Below are 18597 nucleotides of genomic sequence, written 5' to 3' on the forward strand. Positions count from 1 at the left end.
TGTTATTTGCAGTTAACAATTTTCTTTTTTCTTTATTACAATATTTATGGCAAGACTAGGTATATATATATATATACAAGAATTGCTCGTTTAAAGATATAAGATATAGGGGCAGACGCGGGAAGCGTTTGCTTTATAACTAACTAAGTATATATAGTTAGTTAATCTTAGTGTAAATTAATGTAGATACATTTGAAGAGTATGTTTCATAGTTTAAAAACACTCACTGCCCCACTGCCCCCAGCCACCGTCTCGTAATACCCCCAACTGCTCTCGCCGAGCGTCAGGTTGTTCATACACCCTTGGGACGCCGCGCACACCTGGCAAATTATAAATAATTCAAATTGTTTCATCATCACTTTTAACAAACTTCTCCTTCGAATTGTCAGAACTATGTCTAGACCAAGTTAAATTGGGACCAAACGGGCAGCAACAGATAAAAAAAAATTGAATCATCAAAATAGGTTCACTCTGACCCAAGGTCTGAGGTAATAAACGCAAAAAATACAGCCGGATAGAGAACTATCTCCTGCTTTTTCGAGGTCGGTTGAAAAAGTTTGAAATGCTATAGGTAATATACTTTATATGTATGAGCGAACACGTGGTGTATGAGCATCCGTGCATGTGAGTTTGAGTGCTTAGGTGTGTGATTGTGTGCGCGTGGGTGTGTGTGTGTGTGTGTGTGAGTGTGTATGTGTGTGTGAGTGTGTATGTGTGTGTGCGTGTGTGTGTGTGTGTGTGTGTGTGTGCGTACGTGCGTAAAGTGAATGTGTGTTGATCGTAACAGAATTTAGTATTTTTCTATTACATAACTGAATGGAATCAGATAAACAGAAATAACCTTGGAGAACAATATAAAACCTGAAAAGCCTTCAAAACGACGTCGACGATCCGCTGCGAAGTGAGAACATTGCCGCCCACCACCGCTGCGTCTTCAGAGGGATCCAGGATCGAATCCTGAGGTACGATCACCGTCACTGGGGTCAGACAGCCCTGGGAATATGATGGAATTGTAACTATTTATCTTACTTATAAGAGAATAAGGAAGAAATAAGAGGAGAAACTACAATTTTATTTTCTTTTATCTTAGTTCATCCGGTTATTTCAGTATTTAAATTTCATATTAATACTTACATATATATACTTTCATATTATCACAGGCACTATACCTAGGGTAATGTTTACAAAATGAAAAATCATAAAAGATAACTAACTTATGCAATTATTTTGAATTGATTGAAATAAAAGACGATATATTATGTACCCTATAATATTTGATAATTGTAAATGGAAAATTTTCTCCATGAGATTTTTAATTTTATTCGAAAAACCACCCAACCTTAGCTATAATTTCTATAACACATTTCATTAAAATTAAAGCTATAAAAAACTAAGTAGTTCTTTCTAACCTGGTTGAGGGGCACATCATGTCCCACCATACAACGCAAACAGTAGATCAGTGCTGACAGTGTTATAGCCCGTGGGGCATTTAAATTGCCCCACACTTCCACACCAGTGCCCCTGTAATCATTTTTAGGTATTAATCTAGATTCTAGATTAAGGCAATTTCTCTTAGATTATATGTTAATACATATTAATTATTGCCCTCAAAAGTAATTTGTGTTACACGCTTTTAACATAATTGGAAATCTCTTCTAATTAAACTATTCCTTAGTTCTGTGTAGTTCTAATATAACTATTCCTTAGTTTGAAACATAATTTATTGTACACCATATAAAAACAATGACAAAAAAATAGCAGAGCATACTTTTTTATGCACTTATTATTTTTATTTTAAATATGTGCTATGAAAGTGAGGGTATCTTTAATTTTCTCAATTAAACCCCGGAATGCAGACTAATTTTACAATCACCAAGGAATCGAACCCAAGACTTATAACTCACGTGAAATCACACACAGCAGTGCCTTCCTTTTCATCGAGGGTCACAGTTAGTACAATAGGTGTACCGTTGTCCATGTACTCTGTGGCTTTTAGTATAGTGGAGCCTGTTGTTTCTAGCGTTTTACGAGCTATTTCCTGAAATGTGTGTTGTGGTAGAAATTAGTTTTAGGACGTACTTTAATATAATTTTATGGGATTTGTGATATTTTGTGACAGGAAGTAAAATGAGGTTATTATAATGGTTTTCAATAACTAAACGATGAAACAAGCAACTCGTTTCTATTTTTAAAGCCTTATGTGGTTGTTGTTTTATAGAATTATTTTAGAGGTATCCAAAAAAAAATCTGCTGAGAAGATGCAACAGAAAATACATTACTATATACTACTTAGAAATCAGAAATCCAAAAGTATAATAAATGCAAAAGATAATACAAAATTGGATCTTATCTGACCCACTTTGCCACAGCAATAAAAAAGAGCTATTTTGATTAAAAAGAAACAGTTTTCCTTTATTTCCTTCGTTCAAAAATATTTCAGAAACCCAATATTTTTAACAATAATCCTTAGTCACCTTCAGCATGTCTCTAACAGCCAACTCAGCGTTTTTCTGTATGTGTCCCATATACGCCTGCACTACGTCCAACCCATACTCATCGATTAATTCGCCCACCAGTTGAATACCCTGGAAATTTTAATGTTAACTTAAGTAACGGTTAAGATTTACTTGGCTGGGATATTTAAGTTATAGTAAGTTAAATATATGTATTGGTTGAATAGGTACAATAAATTGTATCTCCTTGATTTAAGTCAATATTTCAATAACTGTTTATTCATTGTGAGTGAGAGACTATCTTAACCATCATAATGGAGATCTTGACAAAAAATCTTTAAAGTTATTGTGTATGTATATACAGGGTGTCCCGCCTATGTTGTATTATAGTCAATGGATTACGAGACAATCTGTGTATTAAATAATTCTTACCCTCTGGTTAGCGGCAACTTGAGCTTTCAAATCCGACAAGTTGTCCGCCAAGTTTCTGGTCCCGGAACAACCTGGCACTTCTCCGGGCCGTTGTAATTCTGAAATATCATATATTTTGTCTCTTTCATACGGTGTCTTAACCCTCGGACCGTTTGTATAATACTATCCTACTAATATTATAAATGCGAAAGTTTGTGAGAATGGATGTATGTGTATGTATGTTTGTTACTCTTTCACGCAAAAACTACTGAACCGATTGCAATGAAATTTGGTACGTAGATAGCTCAACAAATGGAATATAACATACTGTCAACTTGTTATCCCGATATTCATGGGATACATATATAACACAAAACTAATAAATAATTTTAATGGAGCACACTACACAGTTTTAAACTGAACCAATATTCTTTATATTCAAATCTTTAATCCTTACAATAAACCTAAAACTATCTTCATAATCTCGCTCAGAAATAATAAATAAATAGTCCGAAGCAAAATTCTGCCTGTGAGTATATTAGACAGAAAAACAGACAGAACTGATTTGCTAATAAGCCTAATAGACCTTTAACATTACTGCTACGAGAGAAGGTGTTAATTTGAAGAAATCAAAGCATTAATATTCCTTAGTAATATTACAAAACCTACCTTTAACCAACTCCTCCTCATTAAAATGTCCCCCGTCCACCAACAACATAGATTTAAAAGCAGCCCCCTCGTGGGACAAACTGGTGGAGTGTGGGGGCATCGAGCCGGGGGTCAAACCGCCGATGTCCGCGTGGTGGCCCCGGGACGCCACGAAGAATATCGGCTTGGGGGAACTGGGGCAAAATGTATGGGACTATTATCCTTAAGGCATTTATCATTTCCCTATTCCCATCTGATATTATCCTGTCACATCTTTATATCACGTCTACTCCACTGAAGTATACATGAAAAATGGGGAACTGGGGCAAAGTAAGTATTCCGGGACGCGAAAAATATGGATTTTGGACAATTGGGATAAAATACAAGGCAATATTCCTTTTTAGCTATCAGAAAATACCAACTTAAGATCCAGCACAATTTCAGGAATACAGGAAAAATGTCTAATATTTCTTGAGGTTCTATGAAAACATACTAATATATTTTTTGTTTGATTGAATATACTTAATCAGATACAGATTGGCTATACTTAATCAGAACATTTTATTGTTAAGTACCTTTTAAAACATTATATAGTGAAGAGGTAGTGTTTTATATTCATATTTATAGTTTGAACAAACATTTTTCTTCAGAAACACGAAGAACTTACTTATGAAACACCGGAGTGATAACAGTCAAGTCTGGGAGATGCGAGCCCCCAGCCTTCGGGTGGTTGGACAGGAGCACGTCTCCAGGCTTCAGGGAATCCCCTCGGACTTGCATCTGGAGATAAATTATTAAATTTATATGGGAAACTGATCGGAACTGTTTGTGTACTGTATGGGCTGTGTACTGTATGGGCTGTGTACTGTATGGGCTGTGTACTGTATGGGCTGTGTACTGTATGGGCTGTGTACTGTATGGGCTGTGTACTGTATGGGCTGTGTAATGTAAGGGCTGTGTACTGTAGGGGTTGTGTACTGTATGGGCTGTGTACAGTATGGACTGTGTCCTGTATGGAGGGTGTACTGTATGGGGTGTGTACAGTATGGACTGTGTCCTGTATGGAGGGTGTACTGTATGGGGTGTGTCCTGTATGGGGTGTGTACTGTATCGGCTGTGTCCTGTATGGGGTGTGTACTGTATGGGCTGTGTCCTGTATGGGGGGTGTACTGTACGGGGTGTGTACTGCAAGCACTGCACCTGGTACTGCACGCAGGCCTGCATGGCGCCGAGGTGCACGGGGATGTGCGGCGCGTTGGACACGAGCGCGCCGCCCGCGCCGAACAGCGCGCACGAGAAGTCCAGCCGCTCCTTTATGTTCACAGATATGGACGTGCGCTGGAGCACTCTGAGGGAGGCAGTAAAAAAAAAATAATAAAATAACCTACTATCCTACTAATATTATAAATGCGAAAGTATGTAAGGATGTGTGTGTGTTTGTTGCTCTTTCACGCAAAAACTACTGAACCGATTGCAATGAAATTTGGTACGTAGACAGCTGGCCAACTGGAATAACATAAAAGTTACTTTTTATCCCGATATTCTTACGGGACACGGACTTACGCGGTTGAAACCGCGGGGCGCAGCTAGTTTTAAATAAATCCGAATGAAGCAATACGAAGAATCTGGTGAATTATGATTTTTTTATGTCATAGCGGGCAACTGAGCTTGTGGTTCGCTTAATGGTGAGCGATCACCACCGCCCGTCAACAGAGCAGAGGTAGTGTGCCTCTGCGAATGCGCTGCCCGCTTTTAAAGGGTAAGGGGTAAGATTGATGGCTCGAAAGAAGGAATGAACTGAGAGGAGTCAGAAAAAGATCAGAGACATCAGAACTTTCAACTTCGTGAGTTGATTTTCATGATTATTTATTTAAAAAAGCGTCCTTTTCGTTAAGACACTGCGAATGTACATGGGCGGTGGTGATCGCTTACCATCAGGCGAACCACCAGCTCAGTTGCCCGCTTATTGCATAAAAAAACAACAGTCAACTTTAGAACCCCCTTTTTTGAGTCGGTTAAAACAATTAAATGAATGGACGACTATTATTAAATTGAAAGTCTTACCTTCCCATTTGTTCAGCGATGGACATGAACCGGTGCGAGAAAATACTCAATTGTACTGAGTCGCACGCCGTCGACACCGCTCTCTGTCTGCCTTCGCCGATGGTTATACGGATGTCGCCATATTTGGTAATAACTGCTCGACAATCTGAAGTTTCATAGATATTTAGAAAGAAAGAAAGAAGAAAGAAAGAAAGGAAGAGAAGAAAGAAAATACATTATTTATACAAGGTAAAGTTAATAAAAAATAATTTGATGTAAACAAAAACGCTAAATTAACCTAGTATAAAAGGTGATCCAGTCAGTGTATAAGAGTCTAAGCCCATTAAAGGAAATTAGATATTATATCTTCTCACATTGACTGCACAGTGTGTATTACACCTGTTTCACTGTGTCTGTGTCCTAGTAGAACACACACACGCACACACACAGTCAGAGTTGAGATATATCAAACGCAACAATTGCTTTGGACCGTAAATTATTAATCACTAGCGTTTGCCCGCGGCTTCGCACACGTTAATAGTACATTAATATGATTATACATATGAACCTTCCTCTTGAATCATCCTATCAATTAAAAAACTCCATCAAAATCCGTTGTGTAGTTTGAAAGATTTAAGCATACATAGAGACACAGGGAGAAAGAAAGCGACTTTGTTTTATACTATGTAGTGATTCATATTTTTATTAACTAGACACTCGTCCCGGCTCCGCCCGAAAATCAAGATTCCTGTTTTATCCCAAGGGAGCGTTTAATTGGGATTAAAAGTATCCTATCACCCAAGCCAGCATATACCCTGTCAGTATAGCATATCTTATCAAAATCCGTTCAGTAGTTTCAGCGTTATTGACGGACAAACATCCAAATAAATAAACTTTCACATAATATTAGTGAGATTATTGTGATTCTTGAAGTACTTGGATGTATTTCTCGTTCATTTAAGTTAAAATTAAATGTCAATAAAGAATGATTCGGATCACTCATCCTTTGCTTCGGGCTCACCTGGCTCCACGAGTATGGTAGAAAGGCTGTCCATTATTATAGCTGGTCCAGCTATATCCTGCTCTGGTTGGAGATTTTCTAGCAAATACACGTTTGTGTCTTGGTAACCACCCTGGAAGTACACTTTGACCGTCTGAAATATATGAAAAAATCGTCAAGTGCGAGTCGGACTCGTGGTACTAAGGTACCTTACAAATAAGCTTAAAATTTTTGCAAAATCGGTCACCCATCCGATTTATGACCGTGACAACTGTGGCTTAACGTGTTTTTTTATTATTTGTTGTTATACCGGCAACGAAAAACTCCGAAAAATTCAACTGTTTAAGTACCACGGTGACAGTCGGATAGACAGATAGACAAATAGGCAGACAGATGGACAGAATGACAGCGAATATCAGCGTTAAGGTCCCTTTGGGTAAGAAGCCCTAAAAAAACTTGAAAATTAAAATGGATATATTAAAAGAGCATCTACAGAGTTTCTTGCCGGCTCTTCCCTACAGAAACTGCTTTCCGAACCGGTCGTAAATGTTAGAACTGTGTTATGATGATTCAAATGTGCTTCTATAAGAAGTTTATTTGTATAAATAAATTTTTGATGCTGATGGTGATGATGATGATGATGATGATGATGGTGATGATCATGATGCTGATGATGATGGTGGTGATGATCATGATGATGATGATGATGATGGTGATGATCATGATCAAGATCATGATGATGACGATGACGAATACAAAGAAGGTGATGATGATTATGTGTGTCACTCCACCTTATCAACGGGCGGTACAATCCCCTTCCCGCTAGGTGGCGCCACTTCCTCTGCGACCTCGCTAGCGCCGACGCCGCGGACGCGAATGTCGTCGACCATCACGTCCCGCTTTGAGAGCGTGAAACCGAACTCCTTTTTGTATCTGTTGGGCATTAACCTTTTTATGAGATAGGGTTAAAGTGTTTTTTATGCAAGCACAGTAGGGGCAAGTTTATATTTACATTGAGAGATATAATTAGATTGGTTTGATAATTATATGATATAGGAGGAAGTGTAGCCTAAAGTCTTTCTCAATAAATGAGCAACAACACTAACACTGAAAGAATTTAATATTTTGTTATATAGCACTGAAATGCTTTATATAGTGCTATATAAAGCTTTATAAATGAGAAATTTTGAAAGAATAAAATTTACACGGGTAGCCGAGAGGCTAGGCGTTGCTACGGTTTGGCAAAAAGACGCGGGTTCGAATCCCGCCTGGTGACCAAATTTTTTTTATACTTTCAAAATTTCGCAGAAATTTCTCAAATCAGACCAGTAGTTGCCAAAATTAGATCGTTCAACCAAACAAACTATACAGAATACAAAATTAGTATAGATACCTGTTAATAAATGATGCATAGAAATCCCCATGTCTAGTGTGAGGGGCGGAGTCCCCGGGGCTAGGGGGCACCATGAGGGCGCAGTCCGTGCCAGAGTAGCGCAGGTGCAAATAGGGCTCCAATACTATTTGGGAGTCTTTGAAACCCTGCAAAGATGTCGGAGAGAGAAATTTATATTTTCATTTTTATATTTAGCTAGCTGTTCGCCCCGGATTCGCCCCTGATACATGTATAGCCTATGTCACAAAGTAAAATTGCTCTCCAAAAAAGAATTATTTAAATCAGTCCAGCATTTTTGCGTGATTACGTTACAAACATACAAAAGTTTCCTCATATTTTCTATTAGTGCAGAATGTTGATAATTGAAATGTTTTTTTAGGACGAATACAATGAAATTTGGTACCTAGACAGCTGCATAACTGGAATAACATATAGGCAACTTTTTATCCTGATATTCCTGCGAATTTGAATTACGCGGGTGAAACCGCGGGGCGCAGCTAGTCCTACTTCCTACTTCCTACTTAGTACTTTAATATTATAAATGCGAAAGTTTACAAGGATGTCTGTGTGTGTGTTTGTTGCTCTTTCACGCAAAAACAGTAGTTTTGAACCGATTACAATGAAATGTGGTACGTAGACAACTGGACAACTGGAATAACATATAGGCCACTTTTTATCCCGACATTCCTACGGGATACGGACTTACGCGGGTGAAACTTACGCAGCTAGTATCTTAAAATAAATATTATAATAGTTTAAAAAAACTAAAAAACACGCTTTTATCATATTTTGCAAATTGAAAAATGGAATAATTTTATCAAATTAGTGTATTGTCATCGGTCCTCAATAAATCTACAAAGTTTGAACGAAATCTGGCCGTTTAAAGTGGGTCAAAATCGCGCCCAAAGAAGTCGGTTACAAACAAACAAACAAACAAACAAACAAACAAACAAACAAACATACAAACATACAGGTGAAGCTAATAAAAAGCGTGTAACAAGGACTTGCCTGTGCCCTCAATTTCTCCCTACACGTGGCGGCCAATACATCCAGCAGCCTATCCAACTCAGCGAAATTATTTGGCGAGTACACCAGCGCACACGGCTGTTGTGTCTCTTCCACTACATCCGCTAGAGCTATGCCGTAGGCTGATAGGATACCTGTATAACACACAGCATTTAATGGAGTATTTTAAGACAGTTTTCCACCGAGGTCCTAAATTGAAGATTTCCCAATACATACACATACAGATACATGTGTCTCTCACTTATGCTGACAAGTTCGGCCATTTTAAATGTTCAGTTAGTTTAATATTTAGTTTTATAGCATTGAAATGCTTTATAAATGAGAAATTTTGAAAGAATAGAGTTTTTTTTCTATTCTTTCAAAATTTCTCATTTATAAAGTATTTCAAGTAAAAATTAAATTTAACAAAGGCCGCGTTCCATCGATACAATATTGTAATCATTGAAATAATGTTTCGTATTGGTTGTGATGGTTCTTAATCATCTCAATAGATGGCGTGGGGTGCCCCTTAGGCACATGAAACCGAAAGAGTAGAAGAAATTCGATTACTGTGGCAGGATCACGGGTGGCCGAGAGGCTAGGCGTTGCTACGGTTAGGCAAGATACGCAGGTTCGAATCCTGCCTCGTGATCAAATTTTTTCTATTTCTTTCAAAATTTCTCATGTTCATGCTTAGCTTACACGTGTTTTGGTTCGTCTTCGATTTATACCTATTCAAAGGAAAATCGGACAAAGAGCCTGTCTCAAATTGTATATACACGACTTACTTGTCGCTAAGGGTGAAAGAGAATCCTTGGTTAAAAACAGCACCTACCCGCATATTTATGTATCAAAACAGTAGATATCCCGAGTTGCTTAGCCACAGCGCACGCGTGCTGCCCGCCCGCGCCGCCGAAGCACGCGAGTGCGTGCGCGCGCGCATCGTAGCCGCGCGCTGTTGTTAACGCCCTGCAAGTTTTATGTGAGTTTTGCATACATTATTCTTTTCTTGTGTTTGATTTTACGCGAGTATTATACATTTAGAAATTAAAAACTTTTTAACGGATTTTAAACGCGATTTATTCATTATATTACACTTTACAGCGAGCGTGGTCACGGGGAGACAGCGAGTGTTCGAAACGTCGGGTTAATAATATAATGAATAAATCGCGTTTAAAATCCGTTTAAAAGTTTTTAATTTCTATACATTATTCTTTATTTGAAAACTGCAAACACGAAAAAAGGAATGATGATGATCGTGATGCTGATGATGATGATGATGATAATTTTATCAAAGAGTGTACAATACATTTAAATTTCAACGTTACTTACAAGATAAAGCGGTAAAAATGCAATCATACATATAATATATAACAATATTGTAATAATTATTATAAATATTAAGCATTAATATACCTATACTGTAAGGTTTATAAAAGTCAAGACAGATGCGAATTAAATGTCTTATGTATTTACCTTATCGGCCGGCACATGGCTTCATTGGCAACACTAATGAAGCCCATCGCCACCTCTTCTAAACTCATCTGTAATAATTAAGATTCTTTTAATATCTCACTAACGCTTCCAAATTCCTATTTTAAGAAGAATATAAATTTTTGACCATTTTTCTTAGGAAGTAATATAACATTTTCTGATAAACTAGCAGACCCCCGCAACTTCGTCTGCTCTCAAAAGGCATATTTTTGCAACGTTTTAAATAAAAAAACAGCTAAACTGAGAACTGTAGTCCAAGTCCAAAAAGACATGTTAAATAATCTGTATTTTTAAAGCTTAAATATTAAATCATACTTCTTTCGCGTCGTCTTTCATTAAAAAACTGTTAATTTCAGCCGCCATATTTTTGAATGCAGTAACAGTTGCTTCTTTGTCCAGTGCTTCGTTTTCATGCGGACCGAATATTTTGGGAAAATACTCGGGCAGAAGGCGTCCTGAAACCATGTAATAACTATTAATTTCATATTTTATTCTTGAAAGACCTTACAAAAAATATTTTCAATACAAAGACATTTGGCTTTTTGTAGAAAAATAGATATTAGCACTATATTTCAATTATTTATATCAAATCAAAATACTCTTCTATGAATCTTCTTATAATTTAGTCTTAAAGAAAAAAAACATCAGGATTTATACTAACTTGGACAAAATATGCATCTTTTAATGAACAGGACAGCATCTCTATCCTTTGAAAAATTCTCTATGAATTATTTTAAACTAGCTGCGCCCTGCGGTTTCACCCGCGTAAGTCCGTATCCCGTAGAAATATCGGGATAAAAAGTTGCCTATATGTTATTCCAGTTGTCCAGCTATCTACGTACCAAATTTCATTGCAATCGGTTCAGTGGTCTTTGTGAGAAAGAGCAACAAACACACACACATAATTACAAACTTTCGCATTCATAATATTAGTAGGATGAGAACTTTGTAATAAGAAAAAAGATTTGAAGGGTAACTTACCCAACAGCAAGTTAGCATCAGTGACGGTGAGTGGGCCCCCCTTCCTATAGCAAGCGGGCCCTGGCTGAGCGCCGGCGGACCGCGGGCCGGCCGCTAGCAGCCCGCTGCGGAACTGCAGCGCCGACCCGCCCCCCGCCGCCACCGTGTTTATATCTACACGGAAATGGAAATGGTAATGGTGACCATTTGTTTAGGGACAGTGTTGTTTTAACATCCGGTAATAGTGTGGCTAGTGTATCTATGTATAAGTCATTTAGTGACAGTAAGTGGGTCAGCCGCTAGCAGCCCACTGCGGAACTGCAGCGCCGAATGGCATCCGCCGCCATATCTATACACGGAAATGGAAATGGTGACCATTTGTTGGAGACAGAGTTGTATTAACATCTGGCAACACTGTGGCTAGTGTAGCTATGTATGTTTATTTAGTGACAGTAAGCACGAGAATGTAAATGGTAATGGTAAACATTTGTTGGGGATAAAAGTTGAATCTAGCTGTCAACACTGTTTGTGTCAGAGTTGATAGCGCATGTTCTCGGCCGAGAAGCGATTAGACTTCAACATTTGATGAACTGCAGTTCTATTAATGGTTACTACGTAAAGGGAGTTTTAGCCAATTTGAGTGTTTTTCCGACTGTATCAAAAGTGGGATGTGTTTAGTGTATGTCTGTATGAAGCACATTTAGTTACAGTAAGCGATTGAACCAGCAGCAATATATTAATACAATATTTACAACAGCCATAGGTACTTCCAAGAAAAAGTTCTTAAACTTAAAAAGTTCGCTTTCTGTTGACACTTCTATGCTTTTAAAACGGACATTCCAAAATGGAAACTCCTAAACCGATTTAGCTGAAACTTGTTATAGTAATACAATATTTTTTTTTATATTCCTTTTTTTATTTTTTTATGTTATCATTACTGTTTTTTTTTATTTATTTGATTCTTCCTTTTATATGTTCACTGACACTGTCGAGGGTTCAATGTGGTGTCCACTGAAAATCAGTGGAGAGTCTAAGTTCCTTTAATGAGCTTAGACTCTTATACACTGACTGGATCTCCTTTAATACTAGGTTAATTTAGCGTTTTTGTTTACATCAAATTATTTTTGTAACTTTATCTGGTATAGATAAATGTATTTTCTTTCTAATAACATCATTTTACTGCAATTATAGAAACATGTATATAACGTTCACTTTTTTACTTAAGAATCGCACAATTCAACGTGCTAAACCTTATAAGTTATAACAGCTGATCAGATTTCCAAAATTTTTATTACAATTAATTATTTTCAATTTCTTAAAAGTGGAGCTAGTGAACCGACTGTTATTTTGGGAAATCGAATACTCTAAAATGAAGCTCCATCAAGAGATAACTATACAAGTATAACTATGCATTATACCAGTTATAACACTGACCAAGTTGCGGAGCCTGTATGGTGACACCGGCAGTGGCCGCTTCGTGCACGTGTTCCAGTGTTCCAGCGTATCTAGACACGTCTGTGGACGTGCCGCCCATGTCGAAACCTGGGTTGAATAAATAGAAGTTAGCACGAGCAAAGTCGGGGGGTTAATATTACTTTAAGGTCTATATTAGAAAGTGTTAATGCAAGGATTTAAGTTATTTGATGTATGGATAAAGTCATAGCGTATGAATAAAATAAAAATGTAAAGTTTAACATAACTTTAAAGAAGCAACAGCCTGTTGGGTCTTCTCTATACAAACTGCTTTCTGATTCTGCTTTCTTCAATAGATAAAGAGAGCAAAGAGGTTACACGAAACTTACCTATAACAGGTAAGTCTGTCTCTTTCTGATAGGAGGTGAGGGCGTAACCGACCACGCCACCAGCTGGACCAGATAAAATGGCGCGGGAGCCATTAAACCTGAAAATACCAGGTTATATATGTATATATACAAAAAACAAAATTCACATTAAATAATTAAGAAATATAAAAGATAATATATACTAATTTATCTGTTATATATGGAAATAAAAATGTTAAATAACCTATCAATTACATTATCAGCATATATAACTGGTTCTAAAACTAAAATTGCCAAACACTATACAATGCTATAGAGAAAACAAGTAAACCAAATATCAATAATTATTTTCAAAAAAAACTAAAGCGCTTTCATATTGTCAAAAATTTATCAAATTTAAATTGACCGCACGGGTGGCACCAATTTTGAAGTAAAAAAAAAATCATCAATATCAGTTCACTCAGCTGAAAGATCTGAGGGAGCAAACCAAAAAAAAGAGACCAGTTAAGAACCAAAATCTTCTATTCTCTTTTTCAAGTCGGTTAAAATAGCAAACCCACATGTCCATTGGCGTCAACCCCCCATCCGACTGCATGAACAGCACGTTAGTCCCCTCCAACCCCCCCGAAAACCCCTCCGCGAACCCCCGCACGTAGTCCCGTATGTGCGGCGTGAGATATGCGTCTGCGCAGCTCGTGTACCCGCGCGGGACGAGCCGGGCCATTGACGTGACCAAGTGGGACAGAGATATTTGGTTGAATCCTGGAAATGGGGGGAAAAATTTATAAATATTCAATTATAGTAGACCAATTTCCAAATGGGGTACATATATGGATAAATCTGAGTTTAATAACAATCACAAAAATGTAAAGTGCAAAATACAAGCAAAAGGGAAGTGTGGGTAAATCCTGCAAAAATTAAAGTAAAAAAATAATTTAAAATCATACTTCTTCATTTTACATTAATTTATATTGACATTATTTTCAAAAGAAATGATACTACGCTAAAAGTTGCGTATGTATAATATAAAACATGTGGGTATTTAAAAAAGCATCCTATTTATATAATGTTAAAATTAATTAAGAGTTAATAAAAAAAATTACCTATTTCTTTAGCAATTTTCCCAATCCGCAATTCATGCTCATGATAGTTATAGCTATGTGCGAGTACGACAGCAACACTCTCTATCCCTTTCTCTCTTAAGGCAGATAGATCTTTCTTAACCGCTTCCTCATCTATGTCTTTTATGACCAGCATCTTCTGACCCGTAGTTCCGTAAACTTCTTTCCAGTTTAGTTTGGTCTTGTCAATTTCACAGCGGTCTTCTAAAGCTGGTATCACTCTACAATCAACTTCAACCACTTCTTTGTAAAGCACCTCTGGACGGTTTATATTCTGGAAAAGTTAAAGCAATTTAAAAGGGTTTTTTTTTTATTTTTTATTAGATTAGATGTATATTTTTGTCCATAAAAGATATCAAAAAATTTAGTTATTATATTTGACCTGTAAGGCCATTAAATTGTGACCTCATTTTAAACTATATCTCTCTAGTTATAATTAAATGATTAATAACTATATTAAGAAGGATAAATTATATCACAAAACTTTATCACGAATATACAATACCTTATTTTATTTTTTTAAGTACTCTGAGAATAGGTTACTAAACTTACAAGTACCTTAAAAAAATAGAAAAGTGACCTCTAAATCCACTTACCAACTGAAATATATCCGGCCTCGCCTGATTCCCGATTAGCAGCAAATCTTTGAAACCCTTATTGATCAGTAGCGCCATATTTGCTCCCTTCCGTTCAAGCAATGCATTAGTTGCTACTGTGGTACCCATTCTTATTGATTCTATGAGAGATGAGTTCACTTTACCATCTTTATCTAGGGCTTTTCCCGTTTCCTAAAATGGCAAAGACGTTTTATAAAGCTTTTGTCCATGGCTTCGCTCGCGAGGTAGTGTAAATAACCAGTAAGTGCCATGCATCGGAGTTTTTTGGAGATTGAATCACGCATCGAAATTATCTTCCCTTAGAATCTTGATAGGAATGAGATGTTTTACCGTGATAGAAACAGTATATCACTCTCTAGCCCCCTATCCAGAATAGAAATCATACCAGAAAATCGCTCCGTTGCGACGTGAAAGAAGAACAAACACACTTCTACAATATTAGTAAGGATTAGATGGTTTGGATGAATCCTGACATAGCTTACGATTCTATCCATCACCAATTTAAAAACCAATTAAGCTGATTAATGGAACATGAATAGTAGCATTAAATTGCTTCTCAAGGTGAACATACTTCAGTTTCGGTCACATATTCATATATAGACTATGTAATTTATTCATATCTCGCCTGCTAGGATAATGGATATGGATAAGACCTAAGACGGAGCGCGCTTCCCATTCATTATACGATGATAGGTCACAGACTGTAAGTCTGGGAACATACATTCAAGAGAGAGAGAGAAGTTCCAGTCCCTTGCGGTTCAAATAAGTATTGCTGAGTCGAACCGGATTGTGTGTTATATTATACATCTATATATCTCCAAAAATATAACGTAAGAGTATAATAATTAATAAAAAATAATCATGTACATATGAACTATTGCAAAATTTGAAACCGTTCAAATAAAACTGTCCAATATCACTAAGTTGCTCTTCTTTCGCAGTTTTATATGATTTTTATGTCTGAAGATATTTTGGAAGGCAAGCTAGAAGCTACATGGGCTTTTTACCGTGGTAAAACACCACTCTCGTATGGGCAGTTTCATTCTGATAGGCATTTGAAGCACTCCAAAATTTTTTTAAATTTCGATAGATGGCGCTATATTAAAAATGTGTCATGTATGACTATTCATTTATTTTTTTTTTTTTTAGTTTTATAGCATTGTAATGCTTTGATTTAATGAGAAATTTTTTGAAAGAATAGAAAAAATTCGATCACGGGGCGGGATCATCGACTATTAATCATTAACTATTCATTTTCTACGACCACGCCGGCGGAATATTATACTACTATTTGTATAATAACAAAATTCTCATCAAAATCGGCTAATGCAGACGAAAGTTCTGAGGTAACAAACATGAAAAATAAAACAAATGTAATTGAAAATTTCTTCCTAATTTGCCCGAAGTTGTTTAAAAATCAACTCACTTCCTGCAGAATCCTTCTAATCGCCTCTCTTGGTGCATCATCATAGTTCTGCGGATCTACAGACAACAACTTCATAACTCTGACTTTACCGTTGGGGCAGCGAGCAAACACATCTGTGAAAGTGCCCCCACGGTCAATGGCAAATTGGAAACCCTTGCCCATTGTCGCTGAAAAAAGAAAACAAATGTATGTGATATAAATAAAGGAGTAAATGTGTTAATTAGCGTAAGACGAGATTGGCTCTACCAATTTGACTCTATTTTTTATGTTTTTGTTAAGGCACAATAAGGGTACTTATGGAAAGAAAACACGTAGCGCGAGTGAAACATTTTCCATTATAAAAAAACAAAACCCTAGCACAGGAAAAAATCAGCTCATTTGGGACTTACGATATTTTAGAATAAGATTTTTTAAAACATAAATATGAATGACAATCTAAAATGAAAAAAAAAATAACACAAAAATGCGATTTCTTTTTCATATTTGAAAGTTGTTTTTGAAGTTTTGATTTGAGTTGTTTTTTTGAAGTTTTGATAAAAATATAACAGCAAAAGAAGCATGAAAAATATAAAAGCTGAATCTGAAAATGGGATCACATTTTTTGTATTCAATTTGTTATATTAAAATTCATTGTATAGCAAGATAACAACAAGCTATTTTAAACAAAGATACATAACATTTATCTATTGCATATTTGTATTCCCTACTGTAGTCTGTAGAGATAAGATAGAACTTGCTCATTCAATTATTATAATATCACCATTAGAATACACTTTTCTTTATCAATATATTAGCAACATTTAACAAAATGCACCACATTCATATTAATTAAAAGCTGTTCGCCCCAGCTTCACTCATGGTATCCTACTAGCATACCTGGCTGAGTAATAATAAAAAATATCAAGATTATAAATTTTTGGGTTAATTAATAGGAATGAAAACTATCCTATATCTTAAGTTGGGCCACACATTTCACACATAAAATGCAAAATTTCATCAAAATCGGTTGAGTTGGTGAAGAGTTCATTGGAAACATACATCATGACACTGGATTTTTATATATTAAGAAGATAGCACTGAATGAAGTTACAAATTTCTAATGGCGAAAGAATTTTTGAAATTGGTCTAGTAGGTTTTGAGTTTATCCATAATACAAACAAAAATACAAATTCTTCCTCTTTATAATATTAGTGTAGATTAAAATATATATTTTATGACCTAGGCATTAACTTGTAAAATAAAAACATTACCACTAGATCTTCAAGCCACCCTTCATATTTGATAAGCCCTGGCTATGCCACGGCTACAGCTGTTATTTATTATAATTGAAATAATATAAACAATATTATTGTCTTTTATATTGATATAAACTATATCATTTTTTTAAACAAAATAATTATAAAATACTGTTCACAAAAAAAAGGTACAATACAAAAAATATACTGCATAAAATAGCTAAAGAAGGCAATCTTATTGTTTAAAAGCAATCTTACAGCCATATAGCAAAGGCGAATATTGGTGGTAATCAATAAAAAACTTTAGGTAATCAATAATTCTTGCTAGCTATTTATAACAATTATATTATAATTAAAATAGAAGCAAAGAAAAAATGATAAATTAAAACTCAAACTCAAATAATCCCTATTATTTTGCGGTAAATATATTTTAGACCCTAAATCAAGGATGTATCAGGTAAATGTACATACCCCTTCAATTAATATTCAATGAAATTATTATATCACTTGAAATTCTTGAATGAGCAAAGTTAAATTTATGTAGCGGTAGAGATAATTTTAATACGTGTGATATGTAATGTTTGTGGGAAGTAATAAAATAATTAAAAAAAACAAGTTTTAAATTTGGAATGTTGTGAGAATAGTTACTAACAGTCGGTGGCGATCACAAAACTCAAAGCGGTAAAAACAAAATGCGAGTTGCGATTCGCAGACAGCACTAATTGCAAAACGTCAAATTGTTTAACTAACTCTCAGCTGATTTAGTAAAATTTCACTTGTGAATCTACATTTTATAATTTCTACTCAAACTGATATTTCTTTTATTTAATTATAATGAATACTTAATCAAGAATATTAATTTATATTATGACATACATACAAAAATATAATAAATATGTTAAAGATATTTTATTAAGCACATAAAATGTTGAATAAATTGTTGTATGTTCATTATATACAATGTGTTCATCATTCCGAACATGCCGGCTTGTTCAAGAACGACAGATGAC

At 35.8% G+C, this 18597-nt stretch overlaps 1 protein-coding gene across 2 annotated transcripts in view; it reads right to left on the minus strand.

Moving 5' to 3' along the window:
* Nucleotides 1–18312, minus strand: part of LOC119837062 (5-oxoprolinase) — a 22752-nt gene extending 4440 nt beyond the window's left edge. The window contains exons 1-25 of one of the 2 annotated variants that reach the window (XM_038362551.1): nt 18240–18312; nt 16353–16519; nt 14906–15097; nt 14292–14583; nt 13749–13950; nt 13210–13307; nt 12842–12949; nt 11429–11581; nt 10763–10902; nt 10430–10497; nt 9789–9922; nt 8957–9108; nt 7949–8094; nt 7347–7488; nt 6577–6709; nt 5577–5721; nt 4713–4860; nt 4180–4292; nt 3534–3706; nt 2886–2983; nt 2475–2585; nt 1905–2038; nt 1410–1521; nt 862–993; nt 228–320 (exon numbers count right to left, since the gene is read on the minus strand). In XM_038362551.1, coding sequence (XP_038218479.1) covers nt 228–320; nt 862–993; nt 1410–1521; nt 1905–2038; nt 2475–2585; nt 2886–2983; nt 3534–3706; nt 4180–4292; nt 4713–4860; nt 5577–5721; nt 6577–6709; nt 7347–7488; nt 7949–8094; nt 8957–9108; nt 9789–9922; nt 10430–10497; nt 10763–10902; nt 11429–11581; nt 12842–12949; nt 13210–13307; nt 13749–13950; nt 14292–14583; nt 14906–15097; nt 16353–16514 — 3381 coding nt within the window. In that variant the 5' untranslated portion in view covers nt 16515–16519; nt 18240–18312. Of the gene's footprint in view, nt 1–227; nt 321–861; nt 994–1409; nt 1522–1904; nt 2039–2474; nt 2586–2885; nt 2984–3533; nt 3707–4179; nt 4293–4712; nt 4861–5576; nt 5722–6576; nt 6710–7346; nt 7489–7948; nt 8095–8956; nt 9109–9788; nt 9923–10429; nt 10498–10762; nt 10903–11428; nt 11582–12841; nt 12950–13209; nt 13308–13748; nt 13951–14291; nt 14584–14905; nt 15098–16352; nt 16520–18058 lie in introns of both variants that reach the window. The other variant, XM_038362552.1, reaches the window with a different exon arrangement.
* Nucleotides 18313–18597: the final 285 nt, after the last annotated feature.

Source organism: Zerene cesonia, chromosome 26, assembly GCF_012273895.1.
Source record: "Zerene cesonia ecotype Mississippi chromosome 26, Zerene_cesonia_1.1, whole genome shotgun sequence".
Taxonomy (NCBI): domain Eukaryota; kingdom Metazoa; phylum Arthropoda; class Insecta; order Lepidoptera; family Pieridae; genus Zerene; species Zerene cesonia.